General features: G+C 44.2%; 1 protein-coding gene across 5 annotated transcripts in view; it reads left to right on the forward strand.

Moving 5' to 3' along the window:
• Positions 1 to 22,366, forward strand: part of PDGFRA (platelet derived growth factor receptor alpha) — a 45,826-nt gene extending 23,460 nt beyond the window's left edge. For all 5 annotated transcript variants that reach the window (XM_004327546.4, XM_073805252.1, XM_073805249.1 and 2 more), the window contains exons 10-23: positions 881 to 1,074; positions 1,861 to 1,955; positions 2,175 to 2,307; positions 4,004 to 4,108; positions 4,494 to 4,604; positions 4,850 to 5,003; positions 5,845 to 6,011; positions 8,251 to 8,366; positions 8,728 to 8,850; positions 9,787 to 9,898; positions 10,989 to 11,088; positions 11,203 to 11,308; positions 12,537 to 12,778; positions 19,296 to 22,366. In XM_004327546.4, the coding sequence (XP_004327594.1) occupies positions 881 to 1,074; positions 1,861 to 1,955; positions 2,175 to 2,307; positions 4,004 to 4,108; positions 4,494 to 4,604; positions 4,850 to 5,003; positions 5,845 to 6,011; positions 8,251 to 8,366; positions 8,728 to 8,850; positions 9,787 to 9,898; positions 10,989 to 11,088; positions 11,203 to 11,308; positions 12,537 to 12,778; positions 19,296 to 19,443 (1,906 nt within the window). In that variant the 3' untranslated portion in view covers positions 19,444 to 22,366. The remainder of the gene's footprint in view (positions 1 to 880; positions 1,075 to 1,860; positions 1,956 to 2,174; positions 2,308 to 4,003; positions 4,109 to 4,493; positions 4,605 to 4,849; positions 5,004 to 5,844; positions 6,012 to 8,250; positions 8,367 to 8,727; positions 8,851 to 9,786; positions 9,899 to 10,988; positions 11,089 to 11,202; positions 11,309 to 12,536; positions 12,779 to 19,295) is intronic.
• Positions 22,367 to 23,421: the final 1,055 nt, after the last annotated feature.

A 23,421-nucleotide genomic window follows, 5' to 3' on the forward strand; every position in this document is an offset into this window, starting at 1 on the left:
GTGCATGCAGGCGTGCATGCACGCAGGTGCACTTCTGTGTCCTTGAGTAGCTGTAAGAAGGTCGACAGCTTTCAGCAGATTCTCAAAGGGTCTCTAATCTGAAAAGAGCATGAATCTAAAGAACTGCTGTAAGAGGATTTTTACTACCCTGGCCCACAGTTTCATCTCCCATTTCATCTGTGGTGAATGTTATTTGGTGGTTAGACTGGCACGTGAAAATAAATGAAGGTACTGCCCAGGTGACTTCTCGCTACCTGCTCTGTGGCGGGAGTTAAGGTCCCCCTCCCTCCTTCAGCCCCCACCCCTCACCCTTCTCCGGCGGGCACGTGAGCAGCACATTTGCACTCCCACCTGTAGTGACTGCTGTGCTCAGAAACCTCATTGCTTCTCCTGGAGAAGGAGACTCCTAGACCTACGCCCCCCGCAGGCCACAAGGCAGCAGACTTGGATCCAGACTGGAGCTGGTATCGAGGTCTAACCCTAGTGACACCTGAGGGGGTCCTCACAGTGTGGGTGGAGAGAAGGGAGGGCAGCAGGCCTTTTCGGAGGGGTGGGACGTTGGGATAGTTAAGTTCTTGAAGTCCAGGTTGCTCATGGGTTCAAGGCTTGGGATGGGTAGTTCTGTTGGATTGAACTTGTTTATCTCTGCCTTGTCCTCATAACCAGTTAACTTTTAAATACCCACATGTAGCTTATTCTCTCTTGGAGAACAAGGTGTTGAATGTTAATCTGCACATAAAATAAGAAAATTGACCTGTAGCCCCCCAAATGCAGACAAAGTCGGGGCTGCCTGCCGTCTTAGATGATTCTCACTGCTCCACCCACCCCCATGACTCCCCGTAACTGGCTCTATACCTATACCCTTTTTCTCCGTCTCCAGATGTAATAACGAAACTTCATGGACGATTTTGGCCAACAATGTCTCAAACATCATCACGGAGGTCCACCCCCGAGACAGGAGCATGGTGGAGGGCCAAGTGACATTCGCCAAGGTGGAGGAGACCATTGCAGTACGATGCCTGGCTAAGAATCTCCTCGGGGTGGAGAGCCGAGAGCTGAAGTTGGTGGCTCCCAGTGAGTAGCTCGTGGGTCAGGACGACGCCAAGTCAGCAGCCGAGCCCTTCCTCTCTCAAGGGGAACTTTGAATCCCAGATGGGGTCCCGTAGGAATGAAGGTCCCTCAGTGGAAATTCAGCTCCGGATGCTCTTAACGGGCCTTCTCTGGGCATCTCTGTGGGAGCCCTTTCTTTCAGATTCAAATCCCAAACCGCACTGTGCAGAGGCCCCTAGGCATTTTGATTGTCTAGCCGTACAGCTACCCAGTCTCTTTGGTCTGAGCATGTGGGGATGGAGGATGGGGAAGAAGGGTCTTCCTCCTTGTTGCTCTTCATAACAGTTGAGACAGGTTGAATTCTTAAAAAAAAAAAAAAAAAATCAATGAAGCCAAAAGCAATATAAGTAAACTGCAACCTTTCAAAATAACTGAACTTGATTTTCTGAACTTACGTTCTAAACTTATGCTACTAATGGTAGCTCTCAATCTCACTTATTAATATTTATATTCCAGTTCATATTTTGTCCAGAAGGTTAATGTTGGAGGACCTTTGGGGAAGGTATTTTGTTCCCAACTGAATTTTGTCCCTTTCACGTCTAAGGGAAGAGCTGGAGTAGTTTCATGCATGTAGATAACTGAGGGATGGTCTTGCCCATCCTCCAAATAAGCCTGGCAGCTCTTATGCTTCTCCACCAGTAGTGAAAGATTTCTGGCCCAGAAACAGCCACCCTGCCTTCCTGCCCTCGCGCGTGTTTGTGCAAGTTCTCCACCGTGCCTCTCTCTCTCTCTCTCTCTCTGGTCCTCTAGCTCTGCGTTCTGAACTCACGGTGGCGGCCGCAGTCCTGGTGTTGTTGGTGATTGTAATCATCTCACTCATTGTCCTGGTTGTCATTTGGAAACAGGTAGATTTTCTTTTTAAAGAACTAAAACTATTTGAAACCAATAAGAACAAGAAGAAGAGCAACCTAGTTCAGGGCTTGGCACAGAGAAGGAGCTCAGTAACAAGATGATGAGTGAACGTTATTGAATCCTACTGTGTCCAGTCATTCTGCTGCTGCGGTTAAGCTTTGGTACATTCGGACGTTGGTAATTCACCAGTTACCTGTCCTGGTCATTTATAGAAACCAAGGTATGAAATTCGTTGGAGGGTCATTGAATCAATCAGCCCCGATGGACATGAATATATTTATGTGGACCCGATGCAACTGCCTTATGACTCGAGATGGGAGTTTCCAAGAGATGGACTAGTGCTTGGTAAGCTCCTACTGGGGTGATGTCCCAAGACTCCCTTTGATTTGTACGCAACTTTACTCTTTACGGGCCTGTGGAGGAATAAAGGATCTGCGCTTGTGCTTAGTAAAAGCTAAGCATTAGAAATTGGCTTTCAGAAATAGTTTTCTCTCTTGAAAATGAGTTAATTGAATCACAGCAATGACTTGTTTTTACCTCCTTCCCTAGCAAATTACGGTTAAAGAACATTTTACAAAGGGAGAAGAGAATATGAGGAGGCCTGCCAAAGCTACGCATCAAAGTGGCTTTGCTTTGGAAATGACACCAACTGAAAATGAGACGAAGTTCTACAACTAAAAAGGAACAGATGAGAAATGAATGAGGACAATCGGAAAATATATTTTGACTCAGTACATTCTGAGGATTATTAGATACTTCTTTAAAATACAGAATATAAAAATATAGGTTCCTTTTAAAACAAACATGAAAAAATCATCAAGCCAGCTTATCACAGACTTTTCAAATATTTCAATCTTGGGCTGAGACCAAGAACATGAAGCTTAGTCCAAGGGATTTTTTTTGGTTTTTTTAAAATCACATCCTGATTGAATGAAAACAGGACAAAGACAAATGAAAGTTAGAGCTAGAGGTTGTGTCATCATGACTATTCTAACAGTATGTACTTCAGAGGATGCCAAAGGCATTTTAACATTATCCACTTGTCTCATTCCAAAGTACAGCCAAGTTAGGTCTTCTTACAGAGTTACTTAAACTGAAATCAAACGAGACACCCTATTCACATACCTATACCTGGGAACTAAGCTTTCTTTATTATATTTTCTCCCTTGTTTTACAAAAAGGGATGAGGAGCTTAGGGAAGTTAAAAAGTAATAAAATACGGAGAAAAAGGGCAACATCCCTAACGTACCAAGAGGCAGTCCTGTGTCTCTCTGCTTCTGTGTATTGTCAAGTTGCTAGGGAAGCAGTACCTTTCCAGGAACAGTTTCCAGCCGTGCAGACATGCAGTCACAGGCAGTGTTGGCTGTTAGTGCCCTTTTATGAGCCGAGTCTTTCCCTGGCTTGGCAGACACATCTGTTTTAGACTGTGAGCTCTTTTAAGAGTGGGGACCAGAGCTTCCATTTCATTTTGTATCTCCCAGCGTGCGGCAAAGTGTTGTGCTCCTAGGGCATGTTTAGCCTTTGCCCTTCCTAGTCTTTCTAAGAAACAGGCAGCAAGGGAGCCAGCCCGAAGTTGTCTTCATCACTGCTTAGAATCCGTGATGTCTTGAATACTGAAGTATTGCCAGTGGATAAAGGCTTATTGATGCAAAAGATGCCCCTGTTTGTGTGCGGAAAACAGAAGGGTAGAGAACCAGGAGGTTTGGGCCAGAGCCACAGAAAGCAAGTACCACAGAGCCCACGATTTGGCCCGGTTCTCCAGCTGGTAGACAGAGTGCTCACACCAGCGAGGGCTACACCCTCCTTCTTCCCGCCTGTGTTTTCCTTTCTTTTGCAAACGTTATTTGACAAAAGCAGTTATACTAATTTCCTTCCCTGTGGGCTCAGTTCTGGTTTTGACATGATGACTCGGAGGAATCATTATGCTTCCTCCATATGGGAGAAACACCACCCAGCTGTGTACCCATGAGCGCTGGCCGCGGTAAATGAAGCTGACGAGATGCCTGATTCTGCATGTGTTGATGGTGCTGGTTGCCCACAGGTCGTATCCTGGGCTCTGGTGCATTTGGGAAAGTGGTTGAAGGAACTGCCTATGGATTAAGTCGATCCCAACCTGTCATGAAGGTAGCAGTGAAGATGCTAAAACGTAAGTGCCCCTTTCTGGGGATTTTTTGAACATGGAGATATTAAGTAAATTGCTCAAAATCACACAGCCAGTAAATGCCAAGTTTAGGACTAGATCTTGGTTCTTTTGACTCTAGGATTTATGCTTATTTAGACTCTTTTGTCAGTTAGTTTTATTTAGATTGTTCTTGTTGCCTATATGTTGGAAAACCAAGAGTTATTTGTAGTGGCTTCTTTTTACCCTGAAGCCTAGGGATTAGTTATTAGCGTCTAGACTGAGTCCCTGTTTCTCTTTTAGACTGTTGTTAAATAAAATGATGTCCAGTCGTCGGGTTAGCCATGTTTTGGGCTTTTTCTGGGTAGTAAATAGTTTAGTTGAACCGATACGTGATTGATTTCTTCAACAGCCACAGCCAGATCCAGTGAAAAACAAGCTCTCATGTCTGAACTGAAGATAATGACCCACCTGGGGCCGCATTTAAACATTGTGAACTTGCTGGGAGCCTGCACCAAGTCAGGTAGGCTTGCTCACCTGAGAGTGAGGATTTTCATAGAACACTACGGTTGTGAAGACTGTCTAGGCTTTAAATGCCCAAACACGCCAGCAAATATAAGTCCCTTGAATGGAGCTGTTGACTAGATTCTATTGAGGGAAGCTCCCTGTTCTTGAGCAGCGTCTCTTAGCAGTGTAGACACAGTGTAATTCATGGCCCTTCTGTTCTTCACTTTCATGCTCACCTCCAACTGGTTTTGGACCCCACAGGCCCCATTTACATCATCACTGAGTACTGCTTCTACGGGGATTTGGTCAACTATTTGCATAAGAATAGGGACAGCTTCTTGAGCCGCCACCCAGAGAAGCCAAAGAAAGAGCTGGACATTTTTGGATTGAACCCTGCTGACGAAAGCACACGAAGGTAGGTGCGAAGAGAGACGCTGTTGTGAATCGTCGTCTTATGAGCTTCACCAGTGGAGAGAACCCATGTCCTGATAGAGGCCATGTCTGCAGATTCAGTGCCAGGAGGTAGCAAGACTTAGAGTCAACTACCCTGCTCCATCATCCTGTAACATGGTGCTGAGAGATACCTGATGTCTGCAGGTGTTTTGAACCAGGATATCATGTTGGGGATGGGTTTGCTGATAGGTTTGAATGAGAGTGAGGGTTGGAATAGTTCTGGGAACCAGTTTGCTGTTTATGTGTGTTCTACTTAAGACCTCTAAATGCATCTCTGGCCAGGGATGCCCCAGTACTCGTACCTTGTGAGAAACTTCTAAGTTTGAGATACTGGTCCTTGCTGAACCCTGTGCCTATTAGTCCCCACTGCAGAAGTCTAAAGTGGCTAAAAAGATCTCTGTAGATACGACGTTCCGTAAGATCAGAAAGGACGTGAGTTCACTTCATATTAATTTACTCAGTGGACACCAGATTGGTGCTAAATGTATTGAGTAGCAGGATTTGTCTGCCCAAGCCACTTGGTCATGGGGTGCAGGTTCATGGCCCGTGAACTAAAAAACAGAATAAAGACAGACACAGCTGAGTTGAGATGGTCCATGGGTTTGTGTGATCATTGATTGATGCTCATCCCCCCGACTGGACCACCGTCGTGAAGGGTATGGGTGGTTGTGCTTTTGTTCCCTGTGCCGCCCCCATGGCCACCACTGCCTCGCATGCGGCGGGTACCTAGTTGGCATCTACTGAATGTCGGGCGATCACTCCAGAGGACAGCCTGGTTAAGGTTTCTTTTTCTGTTTCTACAGTTACGTTATTTTATCTTTTGAAAACAACGGTGACTACATGGACATGAAGCAAGCTGACACTACACAGTATGTCCCCATGCTGGAAAGGAAAGAGGTTTCTAAGTACTCAGACATCCAGAGAGCGCTGTATGATCGCCCAGCCTCATATAAGAAGAAATCCATGTTAGGTAAAGGCGTCTCTGCTTATGCTTTGGGTGTTGTGATCTTCCGGTGGTTTAGTACGATACCTAAAATACTCAGAAGATGCTGAGCAGGCCTGGGAAGTAGGACCGCCAGGCCACATGGTTCCTAACTGCAGATCTGCACACCTGAGTCTAGGACATGTTTTTGAAGGTCTGTGGCCTGTGGATTGAAAAAAGAAAAAGGATAAAGATAGACCTCATGTAATAAATTTTTCAGACTTTAAATGTAATTATTTTATTTTATTAATTTTATCTTTCTGTCCAGTTTTATTCAGATATAATTGAGATACAGGACTGTGTAAGTTTAAGGTGCACAGCAGAATGATTTGACTTACAAACATCATGAAATGATCACCACAGTGAGCGTAGTGAACATCCGTCATCTCACACAGATGCAAAATAAAAGAAAAAGATTGTTTTCCTTGTGATGAGAATTCTTAGTATTTACTCTCTTAACTTGCATATATACTATACAGCAGTGTTAATTATATTGATCATGTTGTACATTATATCCCTGTAATGTACATTTTAAAATGTAGTCATTTTAAAGAATTGTTTATTCTGACATAATGATATTCATTTTTTGGTGTTAGCATGACTTTTTTTTTTTTCTTCTTCAAGTGAAAGTATGGTGGTAGTTGATGTTTTTTCTCAGTACCCTTACTTGGAACAATTAAAAGCTGGCAATCTTATATTGGTTCCTAATATTTTTTTTAATTTAATTATATAAATCTCTAATATCTGTGAGTTCCATAGCCCTCGTTTTTAGCTTTGCTAATATCCAGTTTGTGTTAGAAACTGGAAAGTGGGCAATTTGAGGTTATATTTTCTGACAAGGGTGTTGGGTTTTTCTACTGAATGTTGTTTGAAGGAAGATCCGTTTGTTTTCAAAGCAGATGAGCATGTGGCAGGGTTGAACTGATTTGTAAACTCCAGGGAGCCTAGCTGATGCCCATAGCAGATGGACCACCCCACATCTGCTGGGGGTGGTCCTTCCAGGCTTCTACTCTCATCACAGGCTTGGAGTGGGGAGGAGGCTGCTAGATAGATCTGACGATGCCTTGTTCCATAAGCTTGTATTACTGGGTCTGAGACCTCCCGTTGGTCCCTGCAAAAAGGTGTTGAGCTGTCATGGAAATTGTTTTGAAAATCATTAATGTACTCTGGATGCTTTCAGGGTTCTTAAGTGAAAGGTACAGTCATTAAGAAAAGAATGTGCTTGTTCTGCAAAGCGCAGTACAGAATAATATTTTCCACTCCTGCAGCTCCAAGGTCCATTCACATCTCATTGCCAACTGGGTAAACTTCCAAGCCCTTTTAAAAGATTAGCCAGTGAGACTTGTCGGAACCAGTCCTTCCTCTCCCCTCCTGTATTGTTAAAAATAGTTTACGTTGCTTCCCAGGCTGGACGTGGCTCTAGATGTCAGGGGAACCTGATTCATGCTCAACCCAGGCCCAGTTGGCAGGCAGACCATTGCTTTCTGGCTGGAAAAATGTGAAGGGCTGCAGCTACTCTTCACATGCCTGAACTTTTTCAAAAAGTGCTGAGAACTGCTGGCCTAGATTGCCTCCTTCCTCGAAAACCCTGGGACCCTTCCAGAGGGGACCAACTGGGGAAAGTGGACAAGTTACAAAGAAAGGGAACTACGCGCGAAGTCTTTGGCACTGACCTTTAAGATCGCTATCTCTAGTTGGACTGGTGGCTAATTTTATTCACAAAGTAAGCCAAGGACTATGAAGGTGGCTTTAAAAAGAAAAAAAAAGCAATTCCTAGAAGCTGCTTTTTCAAAGAGCCCTCGTGTACATTCCTCACGGAAGATGTGTGTGTGTGTGTGTGTGTGTGTGTGTGTGTGTGTGTGTGTGTGTGTGTGTTTAAAGTGGCTGAGGTGATTTGCTAACTAAGATTGAAAAAAGAAGTTTGGGAGGCAAAGAACAAAATATGTGTGAGAACGCATGATACTGGTCCTTATGGAATCATATATACTTATATATATACTTAAACCAGGTATATGTTTCTACAGATGTATTTCTTTTTAAAGAGAGCACTTTTGCATATTTTACACACACCCCTGTGAGGTTTAGAAACTATAACAAAATGATCTTAAGTGTGTTCTTTGGACAAGCCTCCGCAGTCTGACGAGTGGCCCAGCCCTTCGGGAGTATCAAGGTGGGTGATGTTTCATGCTGTCCGCCAGCACCAACACACTTAATTCCTTTCCTGCAGACTCAGAAGTCAAAAACCTCCTTTCGGATGATAACTCAGAAGGCCTTACTTTGTTGGATTTGTTGAGCTTTACCTATCAAGTTGCCCGAGGAATGGAGTTTTTGGCTTCAAAAAATGTAAGTGTATTCAGGGGACAGAGACTTCTTTAGACCCAGGCCACAGATCTGAGCAAGGTGAGCGTGGAAGGGAGATCGTGGAGAAGCCTGTAGCAATGGCTGCTTCTCTCTTCCTCATCCCCAAAGCAGAGCGGGGCATCCAACAGGATCAGGTGTCTACTTTTCTCCAGAGCTTTGTCCCTCTCGGGAGGGACTGGGATGAGAGCCTGAGAGAGGGGAGCTCTTTATGCCAGGACAGCCTCCCTGAGGCTGTGTGCCAGGCAGCTCCAAGCGCCCCCGTGAAGTGGCCAGTCTTGCAGGGGTGATGCTGTCTAGCGCAGGTGGACTGACACTCCCCGTCATTTCTTCCCTTTCTGCGCAGTGTGTCCACCGGGACCTGGCCGCTCGCAATGTCCTCCTGGCGCAAGGGAAAATCGTGAAGATCTGTGACTTTGGCCTGGCCAGAGACATCATGCATGATTCGAACTACGTGTCAAAAGGCAGCGTACGTGCTCTCACCTTGTTTGGCAAGCTCGCCCTCCCTCACTTGCATCTCTGAAAGCAGGTGTTGCTTCCAGCCATTCAGTGCCCAGATTTTTACCACAGAGTCCATGACATTCATGAATGGGCTCCAGGGGTCAGTATGAAAAGCACAGGCTCTACAGACAGACTCCCTGGGTGTGAGCACCATCTCCAGCACCTACTAGTGTGGGAACTTGGGGCAAGTTACTTGGCCATTCTGTACCTCGGTTTCCCTGTCTGTATCAGGGAAGTGACATTAGTACCTATCTCCTGAGTTGCTGCAGAGTATTAGATCACTGGATTCATGTAAAATGCTTAGGACAGTGCCTGGCACATACAAAGCCCGTAAGTGTTAGTCATTAATACGTAAGTTGTGCATTTATTTCCAAGGAGAGCACCTCTTTTATCAAATGTTCAAATGGTGTCTACGACCCCTAAAATGTTAAAACCACTTGAGTTAATACATCTTAGAGGCGCAGTTTCCTTAAAGATAGTCGTTCTGTCCTACACTTGAACCTTCTCCCCACTGTTTCTTATAGTTCAAAAATGTAATTGGTTCTCGGGTCACTAGGTCTGGTCTTAATTTCGTTCCTAGGAAGACCTGAAAATAGGGGCCAGGTCCATTCAGGGCTCACGCTTTTGGGGTAGACATTCAGGATTAAATATCTTGGCATGTTATTCCTTGGAAGGGTAAGAGGCAGCAGTGACCATCCATCATTCATTAAATACGTATTGAGCACCCACTAGGTGGCAGGTACTCTTCTGGGTGCCGAGAGTACAGAAGTGAACTAAAGAGACGCTCCTGTGGGGCAAGGTTGCCAGTGCAAGCTATTAGCCCAGAGAGGACCCCTTTCTATTCCTGCTGCCGTAGATCATAGCTGCATCTGCTGGCTTTAACGTCCTCCCCGCTTCCCTGCAGACCTTTCTCCCGGTGAAGTGGATGGCTCCTGAGAGCATCTTTGACAACCTCTACACCACACTGAGCGACGTCTGGTCTTACGGCATTCTGCTCTGGGAGATCTTTTCCCTCGGTATGGGCCTGACATCTCTGCTTGTTTGGGTTGTTCTGGAACAGCACTGGAAGGGAGATGCTGTGTTTGCCAAGCTCCAGGATGTAAACAGTGTTAAGATACCTAGTGTGGGTCAGGTGCACCGCAGCCGATTCACACGTTGTGCACTTACGATGGCTAGTGTGTTTCCGAGCAGACCGAGAAGGGGTCTTGGGGAACTGTGCCCTCACCCCTGGCCTTTGCCCCCCTTCTCCTCTGAGCTACATCAGAGGGACTGTCTCCTGCTGGAAATGCTCATGATGACATTCACTCACCCGCTGCTTCTTCACCTTGGACTTTGGGTTAAGTGGGTTCACCGGTGGGGATTCGCCCTCCCTCACCTCATGGTGGTGGACCCTCAGTGAAAGCAGTGCAGTGAGGGAAGGGGAATGGTGACTCCCTTCCTGGTCATCATTCTGGAGGAGAGAAACCTTCTAGTCATTCAGTAAGTCAGGCACCGGTTACTGAAGAACACAGGTGCCCCGAGCTACCAGGTGAGGGCCCTGCGAGGGGGTGATTCACGCCCCTGACTTCCAGACGGTTCACCTGGGGAGGTGAAACTTACACATTTAATGATAAGCTGTGTGTTCCTGATTTAAAATCGTAATGGAAGCTCAGAGAACAGAGGAGTCCTGGAGTAGTTTTGGAAGGAAACTAAACTTGACCTGGCCTTGGCCACAAAAATGGGAAATGTTTCATGAATCCACTATTGTCCTGATGTGACAGTAAAGGGCTTTCCCTGCCTGTTCTCCTTTGTCGACCCTAGTTCATCCCTCCGTAGATGTCACTGTGGGTCACCCAAGTGTGTGGCCTAACTGAGTCTCGTATTCTGTGACAAACAGAGAATTATCTAGACATTTCAAGACTGCTGCCTTAATTATTTGAACATTTCGGATGGAAATGACTTTCCATTGGGCAAGGCTGTGAAATCAAGCAGATGATAACACTTAATTTCTTTGGAAGAACCGCTACTTCAAGGCGGGGATCCCCAAACATTTTCTAAAGGTGTCAAGTGTTTCAACAGTGTACCACACACTCGTCAGTCCTGGTCGTTTTCTTCTTGGGTCCTCAGGTGGTACGCCCTACCCTGGCATGGTGGTGGATTCTACTTTCTACAATAAGATCAAGAGTGGGTACCGGATGGCCAAGCCTGACCACGCCACCAGTGAAGTGTGAGCCCCCCCTTGCTATCCCGTGGGCCTGTGTTCATGCCTGGTGGGTCTATGGGGGTAGGGGGTGCCCTGACGTTCCTCCCTGTGCCCACTGTGAGTCCTGTGCTTCTCCAGCTACGAGATCATGGTGAAGTGCTGGAACAGTGAGCCAGAGAAGAGACCCTCCTTTTACCACCTGAGTGAGATTGTGGAGAATCTGCTGCCTGGACAATATAAAAAGGTTTGTCTGAGCCTCTTAAGATTGGTGAGTGGAAAGGAATGGGCAAAAGGAGGAGACAACAGCTGGTCATTGCACAGGAGAGCAGTACTGTTCAACACTATGTTAAAGGAGGAAAAAGATTGTGTGATCCAGTGGCCGGGGCTTCAGGGAGTGCTCCCTGGGCCCTTGGTAGCAATGATGAGTAGAAACCCTCCTCTTCCTGCACGGCTCCCTTTCATCCTGAGTGTGCGACACCTGTAAGCACTTCATTCTCCATATGCTTGAGTATCTGAAGCTACTGTGCAGTTAGAAGTCTCAGAGCACCCACAGCCATTAAATCGCTAATTTGAATGCACTTAAACCCATGCGAAATTGGCTTTTACCAGCCGACTGGAAGGAACAACCTCAGCTGTTATCTGTGGCTCCAGCTGGTTTTTTGTGGAATAGGAAGCATTGTTCAAAGGAACAAATGTAATTTCATGGAACCAAGCAGGATACGGTAATGAATGAAACAAATTTTTGCTGAGATGCTGAGAAGGAAACCCAGACACACTTGTGGAATAAACTCAGTTTCTTAGATTCAGTCACCATGTAGGTTTTCCATACTTATTGCTTCTCTTCCTTCTTCTCGAGGAAGAGCAGTGTTAGCTGAACTGGAAGTTAAATACTTTTGTTTATCGATTATCTCACTGCGCCTTACAACCGCCATAAGTGAGGCAGAAGGAAGGAAGGAAATTAACGATAGGAAAGTCAGAGACACTCTGGTTGGTGAAATCGTGTTGATGGGAACAGACTGGAACTATTGTTGAAAATGGGGTCTTTTTTAGATCAATGGTCCCTAAGGTTTGAATTACATTTCTCCAGTGTTTGGGGATTAGGAAGACTTCTGGTATGATGCTCCCAGTGGAAGCCCTGTTCACCTCTTATTGGGACTCATCCAAGCCCTGGAGAGACTGTGTGATGGGGACCAGAAGGGTCCATGCTAGTCCCAGAGAAGGGAGTGTGTGTGTTTGGGGACACAGTTGTAGCTACTGACTGAGAAGGGATTCTTGGTATCTCAAGACCTACCAGCAGGAGATCTCTGCCACGGGTGGCCCTTTCTTCATGTTACACATCTCTGCGGAACAGTTAACACCTGACTCTCCTTCAGTTGTCAACAGTTAAAAAATAGTAAGCTCTGAGCATCAGTGTTCTTTTTTGCAGTTCTGTCAGTAACCCTTGAGTAACTATGTGAAATGAACATTTGCAGAGTTATGAAAAGATCCACCTGGACTTCCTGAAGAGTGACCATCCCGCTGTGGCACGTATGCGCGTGGACTCCGACAATGCGTACATTGGCGTCACCTACAAAAACGAGGAGGACAAGCTGAAGGACTGGGAGGGTGGCCTCGACGAGCAGAGGCTGAGCGCAGACAGTGGCTACATCATCCCGCTGCCTGACATCGACCCTGTTCCTGAAGAGGAAGACCTGGGCAAAAGGAACAGACACAGGTAGACACGAGACCTCAGCTTCCCGCCGAGCTCTCTCCCCTCCCCTCTCCCAGCGCACCTGAAGGGGAGGAGCCATTGCCCCATTGTGAGGCCCTCCTGGTGCTCAATCTGTCCTGGGGGAGCCAGTGGCAGAACCCCCAGGGGTCTGTTTAGTTTTGAAAATGCTTCCCAGATGATTCTTTAAATTTTTTGTTTGTTTGTTTACTCAAATATAGTTGGCTTACAATATTATATTAGTGTCAAGTGTACAACATAGTGATTTGATATTTTTATAGATTATACACCATACAAAGTTATTATAAATTATAGATTATTTCCCTATGTGTGCTGTACATTACATCCCTGCGATTTATTCTTTTGCGGTACGCAGGCCTCTCACTGTTGTGGCCTCTCCCATTGCGGAGCACGGGCTCTGGACGCACAGGCTCAGCGGCCATGGCTCACGGGCCCAGCCGCTCTGCAGCATGTGGGATCTTCCCGGACTGGGTCAGGAACCCGTGTCCCCTGCATCGGCAGGCAGACTCCCAACCACTGCGCCACCAGGGAAGCCCCCTGTGATTTATTTATTTTATAACTGGTAGTTTGTACCTTTTAATCCCATTCACCTACTTTGCCCCTCTCCCCTCTGGTAACCAATAGTTTGTTCTCTGTGAGTCTGTTTTTGTTTTGTTTGTTAATTTGTTTTCTTTTTTTAGCTTCCACATATACGTGAAAACATACAGTATTTGTCTCTGACTCATTTCACTAAGTGTAACACCCTCCAGGTCCATTCACGTTGTCACAAGTGGCAAGATTTCATTCTTTTTTATGGCTGAGTATTTCATTGTGTGTATATACCATATCTTCCTTATCCATTCGTCGGTTGATGGGCACTTAGGTTGCTTCCATATCATGGCTATTGTAAATAATGCTGTTAAGAACACTGGGGTGCACGTATCTTTCCGAATTAGTGTTTTCATCTTCTTTGGATAAACACCGAGAAGTGGAACTGCTGTGTCGTATGGTAGTTCTATTTTTAATTTTTTGAGGAACCTCCATATTGTTTTCCATAGTGGTTGCACCAATTTACATTCCCACTAACAATGTACTAGGGTTTTCTTTTTTCCACATCCTCACCACCATTTGTTATTTCTTGTCTTTTTGATGATAGCCATTCTGACAGGCATGACATGATATCTCATTGTGGTTTTGATTTGCATTTCCCTGATGATTAGTGATGTTGAGCATCTTTTCATGTGCCTGTTGACCATCTGTATGCCTTCTTTGGAAAAATGCCTATTCAGGTCCTCTGCCCAATTTTTAATTGGATTGTTTGGGGTTTTTTGATATTGAGTTGTATGAGTTCTTTATGTATTTTGGTTATTAATCCCTTATCAGACATATTTTTGCAAATATCTTCTCTCATTCAGTAGGTTCCCTTTTCATTTTGTTATTGGTTTCCTTTGCTGTGCAAAAGGTTTGATCAGGTCCCATTTGTTTATTTTTGTTGTTGTTGCTCTTGGCTGAAGAGACAGGTCCAAAAACATATTGCTTAGACCAATGTCAAAGAGTGTACTGCCTATATTTGCTCCCTGGAGCTGGTGGAGGTCTGGGGCAGGAAGGGACATGTTTCCCTGATGGAGAACCTTTGACCTAAGTCCTCAAGTAATTTGATCAAACTGACACAGCAACTATGATTACTGAAATAATATAAGCCTCTCTTGCTGTTTTTTTTCTTTTTTCTTTTCTTTTTTGGCCCCACAGCCTGTGGGTGGGATCTTGTGGGATCTTAGTTCCCCGACCAGGGATCTAACCTGCATCCCCTGCAGTGGAAGCTTGGAGTCTTAACCACTGGACTGCCAGAGAAATCCTTCTTCCTGTTTTCTTATTTAGTTTCTTAATTCAAACCGAGGAGAAAATTGAGAGGCAGGCTGTACTGGGCTATTTGACGCTACATCAGTGGTTTCATTTATTCATTCATTCATTCATGCTACGTTGGGTCTTTGTTGCTGCGCCTGGGATTTCTCTAATTGTGGAGAGCGGGGGCTACTCTTCATTGTGGTGAGTGGGCTTCTCATTGCGGTGGCTTCTCTTGTTGCGGAGCACGGGTTCTAGGCGTGCGGGTTTCAGTAGTTGTGGCACACGGGCTTAGCTGCTCCACGGCATGTGGGATCTTCCCCACCCAGGGCTCAAACCCATGTTCCCAGCATTGGCAGGCGGATTCTTAACCACTGCGCCACCAGGGAAGTCCCCATCAGCGGTTTTAAACCCTGGCTGCAAGTTGGAACCACCTGGGGAGATTTGATAACTACTGCTATACAAGCCTCACCCAGGCCAACAAATGATAATCTCTGGGAGTGAGGCACAGCACTCTCTGGCTGATTTGTTCTTTCTTTCTTTCTAACTTTGTATTATGGAAGATTTCTAACGTGCATAATTCAAACAGTATAGTGAACTGTCAGGTACCCACCACTCAACTTCAGTGTTGATGAACCCATGACCTGTCTGCTTGCGTAGCCATATCTACTCCTCCTCTACCACTTCCCTCTGGATTATTTTGAAGCAGATCCTAGACATCATATCATTTCACCCATAATATTTCAGCATACATCTCAAAAAGATAAGGGCTCTATTTTTAAAAATAACTATAGTTATTAAAAATAACTACAGTACCATTATTTCACCCCCCAAATTGACAATAAATAGTTAAAAGCATCCGATATCCAGTCAGTGTTCAAATTTCCTTGATTCTCTCATAAATATTATTTTACATTTAGTTTGTTCTGTTCAAGACCCAAATAAGAGTCACACCTTGACTTTGGTTGATAGAGCTCTATAAGTTCGTTCTGCCTCTTTTAGCCCCCTTGCATATTGTTTGTGTAAAAACCAGAGCCTTTGCCTGTAGAGTTCCCACATTCAGAATTTTGCTGCTTGCATTACTGTTGTGAGTTTTATCACATGCTTCTGTCTCCTATATTTGTTGGAAATTGGTAGTTAGTCTAGAGGCTTGATCTGACTCAGTAGATTTTGGGTAAGTGTGCTTCAAAGATGATGCAGTGTACAGGAGGTACATGCTGTACCGTTGTCTCTTTCTGTGACAATAGCAGCCAATGGTGATCATACCTAGACCCATTAATTTATTACCAACGTGATGCTAATGCACCATTGGTTTGTGTGGTCCAGGGGGAGGGGCCATGCCCCACTTCCTTGCTCTCTTTGCATAACCCTTGGACAGAGGCAGGAGAAGGTAGGTGGTGATAGTGGCCCCAAGTTCAAGGTCCAAGTTGCTTATGAGTTTCTCTCTTTCTCTCTTCATTCAGGATATTGCTGTCTCTTTCTCATTCAGTTGAATACGTATAAATATTTAGGCAGAAGCACATGACATTATTATTTTGGAGGCTTATAACTGTGACCTCTCTCAACCAATTTAGGTATAAGATAGAGACAGCCCTTGTTTATGTGTATGCACCAGGTAATTTTAAAAATATAGTTTTTGATTGTTTGTTTTTGTGATGAGATTTGGAGATGAAGAAAAGTGGGCTGTCTGACTTACCTTTCTGTTTATCCTCTGCTCAGAACAATTTTTAAATGTGTTTATGTTCCTTTAGTAAACAGTGTTTCTCCAAGTTTTGGGTAGTTTTTGTAGAACTTCTTGGGGGTGGGAAGAAGGTTGAACAGTGGGTCTTGGAGCGCTCGCTATACCCCAGATCTGTCATCCATTTGGTTACTTTGTGTTTGAGGGCCCTGAATATTTCAACTGTAAAAAAGGGTTCTGCTTCTAAATAAAGTTAGAAAATCACTTTGGGATAAATAACATAAGAAAGGTGCCAAGAACTGTTCTAGGGGTACACAAGGCTGGACTTCAGAATTTGACATGTATTCCACAGAGAGAGCAATTCTAGTTGGTAGGTAGTTGTTGTATTAGAAAACTGGGACCTCTGTAAGGGTGATACATTTGGTTTTCTCTGAATCACACAAAGTATGTCCCAAATGATTACACTAGGTCAGCGAGACTGTGGCCCTGACAGGTGGGCTGAGATGGTGAGTGTCTTAGCTTGTGCTGCCTTAACACAGTACCACAGACTAAGGGGCTTAATCAACAGGAATTTCTCACAGTTCTGGAAGCTGGAAATTCAAGATCAAGGTGTTGGCAGGTTTGGTTTCTCCCAAGGCCTCTCTCCTTGGCTTGCACACGGCCACCTTCTTGCTGTGTCCTCACATGGGCTTTTTCTGTGTGTGCATCTCTGGTGTCTCTTCTTATAAGGACACCAATCCTACTGGGCTAGGGCCCCATCCTTATGACTTCATTTAACCTTAATTACCTCCTTAAAGGCCCTGTCTCCACATTTTTCACATTGGGGGTTGGGGCTTCAACATATGAATTTGGTGGGATACAATTCAGCCCATAAAAGATGGGGGATTCCAGATCTGGGATGCTCTGGGTGTAGGCAGGCAGGAGTGAGCATGGTGGTCTTGTGGAACACCCTCCTCAGGCTCAGGATGCTTGGCCTTGGGAGGCGAGTGGGCCTGAGAAAGAAAGGGCCTTGCTGTAGAGGACTTGGGGATGCTAGGTCAGAGCCTATCAGGAGTCAGGTCCTGGGCTACAAGATGAGCACTGTGGCTTGGGAACCAGAAATAAGCCCAGTCATCAGCATTAGGAACCCCCGTCCGTGAAGCCTGATGAGCAGCAAGGATGATGTGGTGCTGAGTCTTGGTGGAAGCTAGCTTCTTCTGTGCCCACAGTCCAGCCATTGGCCAAGGTCCCAGGAACTGGGTTTGGCCTCTTGGGGAGAGAGGCTGCCGGGACTAGATGGTTATTAAGACCAGCCAAGTGGACTAGGATTCACAGTGAGGCTTTAGGACCAGGGTATAAGTGGGGAGGGAAGGTGGAGTACAGACTAGGAACTGAGCAAAAGCTCAGTCTAAAGGAAGGGCCCAATCTGGAGGGTTATGAAGGGGAACTCAGTCCAGTAGCCCCATAGGTTCTAAGAGCTCTCTGGGCCACCGGGGCCCCACGGTGGAGGGTAGCAGACTGTTTCCCGTGGGCTTCTATTGGCCAGGCTTGGTTCTCTGCTTGGAAACTGATACGGAAAGGAGGGGAGAGAGCCTCTTTTTTGGTGTGCATGTGTGAGACTCCGTCATGTGGCCACCCAGCTGATGGTATGGCTTCTATGCCGTGTGTGTAGCATGGTGCTGCAGCCTCGCCATGAGGAGGTGAAGCTGTGGTCCTGCCTATCAGCAGGTGATAATCTGCTTGGAGCTAAAAGAGATACATGAAAATTCAGCAACACAGGGCAGGATAACAGTAAGAGAGTAAGAGTTCAGAGAAGGGAAGACAGGCAATAGTGACAGTCTGGAGACCCTAGAGAATATTTTCTAAAAATTTTTGTGAAAAATTTTAAGTGTCCAGAAAAATTGTAAGAATATATCTACCACTTAGATTTAGCTGTTGTTAACACTGTATCACATTTGCTTTACCTATATATCATATATATAATATACATATATATGGTAGGTGTTGTGTGTATCACAAACATACACTCATACTTTTTTTTCTTGCTAAGTCACCTGAAACAAAATCATTTGAGATTCCAGCACACATCTCCTAAGAATAAGGAGACTCTCCTACATAACCATAATAGCATGACCACACATGAGAAAATTGACAACTATTCCTTGATATCATCTAATATCCGGGCCCTATTCAAATTCAGAGTTTGGATAACAGAAACAATAATCGTAACTAACATTTATCGAGCACTTATTATGTGCTAGGTACTCTACTCAGTGCTGTATGGTTATTGCCTTACTGCTGTATTTAGTCTCCCTAACAAACAGGAATATTGTCAGGCACTGTTGTCATCTCATTTTATAGGCAAGGGAACAAGTTCAGGAGGTTAAGGGACTTGTGTGAAGTCCCACAGCTGGTAAGTGGTGGACCATTCCACATCTAAGGCTGTCTGACTCTAGAACTCCCTTCTCAGACGCCACTCTAGTAAGTAAAGAGCCTTCACCTGGGCCTTTAGGACTCAAGGGGGGATTGGATGTAAGAGGAGGGGAAGGAGGGCATTCCTGGGGCGTGGGGTGAAATCCTGAGATCACAGTTTGGACGTTCAGGAGCTTTCAGGGCTAGCAAGTGACTGACCCGGCTGCACTTTGCCCCAATTTCATCCCTCTGCTTTTTCTTCCCCAGGCCTTTTGATCGGGCATTGCTTCTTTTCTCTTCCACTGGGGTTGAGTAGGGAAAATAGAATTTGTCACAGCTTGTTAGCAACTTTGATGGAAGATCTGGCAGAAGAGAAGGGAAGCTGAAGTGTGGAGATGACCTGTGGATCTGGGTTTTCCATACGGCCCACTGCAGTGTGCTGGGGGCTGCGTCTGGCTTGGTGGCAAAATCTTGCCCAGCTGGGTAGCCTGGGTTTGAATGCCAAAGGATGTTGCAGGAAGAGCTCCTTTGCCTTTGGGGGGGCCACCTTGGAAATACCCCCATGGTCTAGTTGGTCTGACTGTGATCTTTTCTATTCTTTCCCCTCTCCAGCTCGCAGACCTCTGAAGAGAGTGCCATTGAGACAGGTTCCAGCAGTTCTACCTTCATCAAGAGAGAGGATGAGACCATCGAGGACATCGACATGATGGACGACATTGGCATAGACTCCTCGGACCTGGTGGAAGACAGCTTCCTGTAACTGGCAGATTCGGAGGGGACCTTCCACTCCTGGAACCAACTTGGATCCTTTTAAGAAAACCACTTTACTGCAATGCAAAGTTTGAGGGGAGGACTTGGATGATGTGTAAAGAGAAGTTCCCAGGCAAGGGCCTCAGGGAACCTTCTAAATACGAATGAATGGGATATTCTGAAATGAACTTTTTTGTTGTGGCCTCTGGCAATACTTCAGTAGCATCTCATTGGCATGTGAAGTATGGAGGTAGATGGACAAGGAGATAACGGGCCACAGGAGACAAACTTTGCGATTCAGGGGCATTGGTGAGATTCCAACGTACACAACTTTTACTGCAACAAAACTCCAGCATTGTAATTATGTAAATAACTCTAACCAAGGATGTGTTTTGATTTGTATTAACTATCTTCTCTGGACTTCTGGAGAGACCACTCAGTCCACCCATGTACTTCACGCTTGAAACCTGGTATCAGCTGCTGTTGGACTTTCTTATGAAGTACATGCAAAACCACTTTTGAACCTTAAAAGGTACTGGTACTATAGCATTTTACATTTTTTTTTTTTTTTTTTTAGTGTTGAGGAGATAAAAGATAATAATTAACCAACTTTGTTTATTAGATTTGGGTCATTTATAAGCCCGACAACTCATTTTCATATTGTAATCTACGTTTATAATAATGCTACTGTTATCAGTAACGCTAAATGTGTAATATGTAACACGTTTTCCCTACAGAAAAAGCACAATTTAAAAAAAATCCTTACTAAGTAGGTGACAAGTTTGACAGTTTTTGACATTTATATTAAATAACATGTTTCTCTATAAAATATGGTTATAGCTTTAGTGGATTAAATTTAGTTGAACATAGAGAACAAAGTAAGAGTAGTGTCTTCCAGCAAGTCAGAGTTTTTAACTATGTACTGAATAGTTCCCTAATCCATTGTACTAAAAGCAATTAACTGCCCTTTGAAGTAATGCGATTTGGAATAAATAAACAAAACCCCTAAATCCTAAATGTTCTCAATATTAAGGCATGAGTCTCTGCCTAACATGACTTCTCATATTATTACCCAGTGGAAAAAGTAATCATCAGCAAAAAGACTGGATTTGCAGAGATTTTTTTTTCATGCCTGGTGATAATTCTGGTGGATCTCAACACATAGATATTTTAAATTCTGCGAACCCTGAAAAAGTCAGAAGGATGCCCTGAACAGGAGCCCCCTTCCTTACCCCCAGGAGGAATAGTTTGGAACTCTGAGACAATAAAGGCATTGTTTAGTGAAGGCTGTGTATGCCATAGCCTGGATCCTTGGTCCCCATATGGAACCGGCAACCAGAATCATGAGATTCTATGTCCCCATCCGAGAGATTCTGAATTAATTAGGTCTGGGGGAGCAGAGACCTGTATTTTTATAAACATCCTGGCTGTTCTGATCAGCCAGATTTGGGGAACACCGGCATAGATGACAGGAAGTTGCCATGGGAAAAAAATAATTGGAAATAGAAATCAACCACGTAGGAAGCCTCCATTTAAATCTTTGGCTCTGGGTCAGTGACATTTAATGCCATATATCTGGCAATTGCCACACTTAATTTAATATCACAGTCTTAGCTGAGACTGAGCAAGCCAAGTCTTGGTTTAGTAGATCTCACTGCATGGGGAACTGAACCCCCTCCCCACCAGTTTCCCGCCAAAAGGCATGTACAAAAATGATGCAATTCAGTGTACCAAGTCTCTGTATGACCAGGTCACTATTTTGGTGAAAAAAATTTTTTTAAGTTTCACTGATACTTTGGGGTTAGGGGGGAGGACAGATTGTCACATCCATCCAGATTGTCAAACCGGTTGTTGTGGGTTCATTGGCATTCTGTGCTATACCACTTAATTGCTGACACCATATGAATGAAACATGGGCTGTGATTACTGCAATCACTGTGCGTACTCGTGGCAGGTGATGCTTTGGAAGATGTAGAAGCAATAACAAGGTACTTGACTACCTACTGGTGTAATCTCAATGCAAGCCCCACCTTTTTCATGGTAAGTGTGAAGACTGAGCCAGATTGGCCAATTTAAAAAGAAAACCTGACTAGGTTCTGTAGAGCCAATTGGACTTGAAATACGTTTGTGTTTCTAGGATCACAGCTCAAGCACTCTGTTTATCGCTCCCTGTTTATCATACAGCCTCCTTTTGTTGGTGCTTTGCATTTTGATGTCCTTTGAGTCTTGCATGACATCATGAGGCTGGATGAAAATTCTCAGACCAGCAGGATCTAGTCCTGACAAATGCTGTCACCTGAGTTTGTATGTGGCTGCATTTTTTTTTTTTTTCTTTCTCTCTTAAATAGTGTTTTCAGTGTATGACAGATTTGTTTCCTTTCTGGCCTCCTGCAAAGACCCCAGATGAAAATTTGTCAATCCTTCCTGCTTTCTATTTTTATGAAGACAATCAAAGTTGGCCTGAGAAACACAATTTGTGACTTTTTAAATGATTGATTATGTCCTTAAAATGTGGTCTGCCAATCTGTACAAAATGGTCCTATTTTTGTGAAGAGGGACGTGAGATAAAATGATGTTATACATCAATATGTATATATGTATTTCTATACAGACTTGGAGAATACTGCCAAAACATTTATGACAAGCTGTATCACTGCCTTTGTTTATATTTTTTTAACTGTGATATTCCCCACAGGCACATTAACTGTTGCACTTTTGAATGTCCAAAATTTATATTTTAGAAATAATAAAGAGAAAAATACGTAAATGTTCCCAAAACGGTGGTGTGGTGAATGTTGGAGAACTAACTCGATAGGAAGAGTCTACCGATACAATTGTATTACAAATTGCCCCGTTCATGTTTTTGTTTTAAAACGTGTAAATGAAGATCTTTATATTTCAATAAATGAGATATATATATAATTTTAAATTATGCTAAGGTTTTAGCATTTTTGTCTTTAGTTTAACCATAAATTAAACCAATCCTGTTTAATTTACTTTAGTGACGTTCTAGTAGGACTCTGTATTATGGTTTTAATGAAACCAATAGAAAATTCTAGTTTCAAACATTATTTGAGGTCGTTAGTTCTCAGAACCAGCATTTGGCTTAAAGATGACTGGCACCTAGCTCATCTTTGATCCTGTCTATTGTTTGTTATAGTAGCATTTTGTGCATTTTCCCCTGCACAAGGAATACAAGACTGCATTTACTCTGGACCCGGTTCAAACATTGTTCAAGTACGTAAAATAAAAGGTTAAAGTCTTTTTTCACTGTATCTTCTTCCCTGTCCCTGTCCCATTTCCCAGAGGAAGAACTGCATCTTTTTTGTGTGTTCTTTTATCCTTTCAGCCCCCTTTTTGTTCATCTGCTTATATACATATATACACATCTCTACTTTGCTTTATATTTTACCTAAATGGGGTTGTACTTTATGTAATGCTTTGTAATGTGCTTTGTTCTTTCTTTTTAATAGACTTAATTTTTTTTAGAGCAGTTTTAAGTTCATAGCAAAATCGAGCAAAGGTACAGAGATTTCCCTCATACGCCCCCGTACATTCACCACCTCTCCCATTATCACCATCCCCCACAGAGTGGTACCTTTGTTACCTACATTGACACATCATTATCACCAGAGTCCACAGTGTTTCTTCTCTTTAAGTGCTATCTTTTAGAGATCTCTGTCACAAGTGTATATAGGTAAACCTTCCTAATTTTTTATCAGCTGCATAGTATCCTATTGTGTAAATATACCATAATTTATGCAATCTCGTTCCTATAGATAGATTTATAGTTTCCAATCCTTTGCTGTTAAAATGACTTCATGGACTTCCCTGGTGGCGCAGTGTTTAAGAATCCTCCTGCCAATGCAGGGGACACGGGTTTGAGCCCTGGTCTGGGAAGATCCCACATGCTGCAGAGCAACTAAGCCCATGCACCACAACTACTGAGCCTGCGCTCTAGAGCCCATGAGCACAACTACTGAGCCTG

The sequence above is a fragment of the Tursiops truncatus genome, chromosome 5, assembly GCF_011762595.2.
Source record: "Tursiops truncatus isolate mTurTru1 chromosome 5, mTurTru1.mat.Y, whole genome shotgun sequence".
NCBI classification, from domain to species: Eukaryota; Metazoa; Chordata; class Mammalia; order Artiodactyla; family Delphinidae; genus Tursiops; species Tursiops truncatus.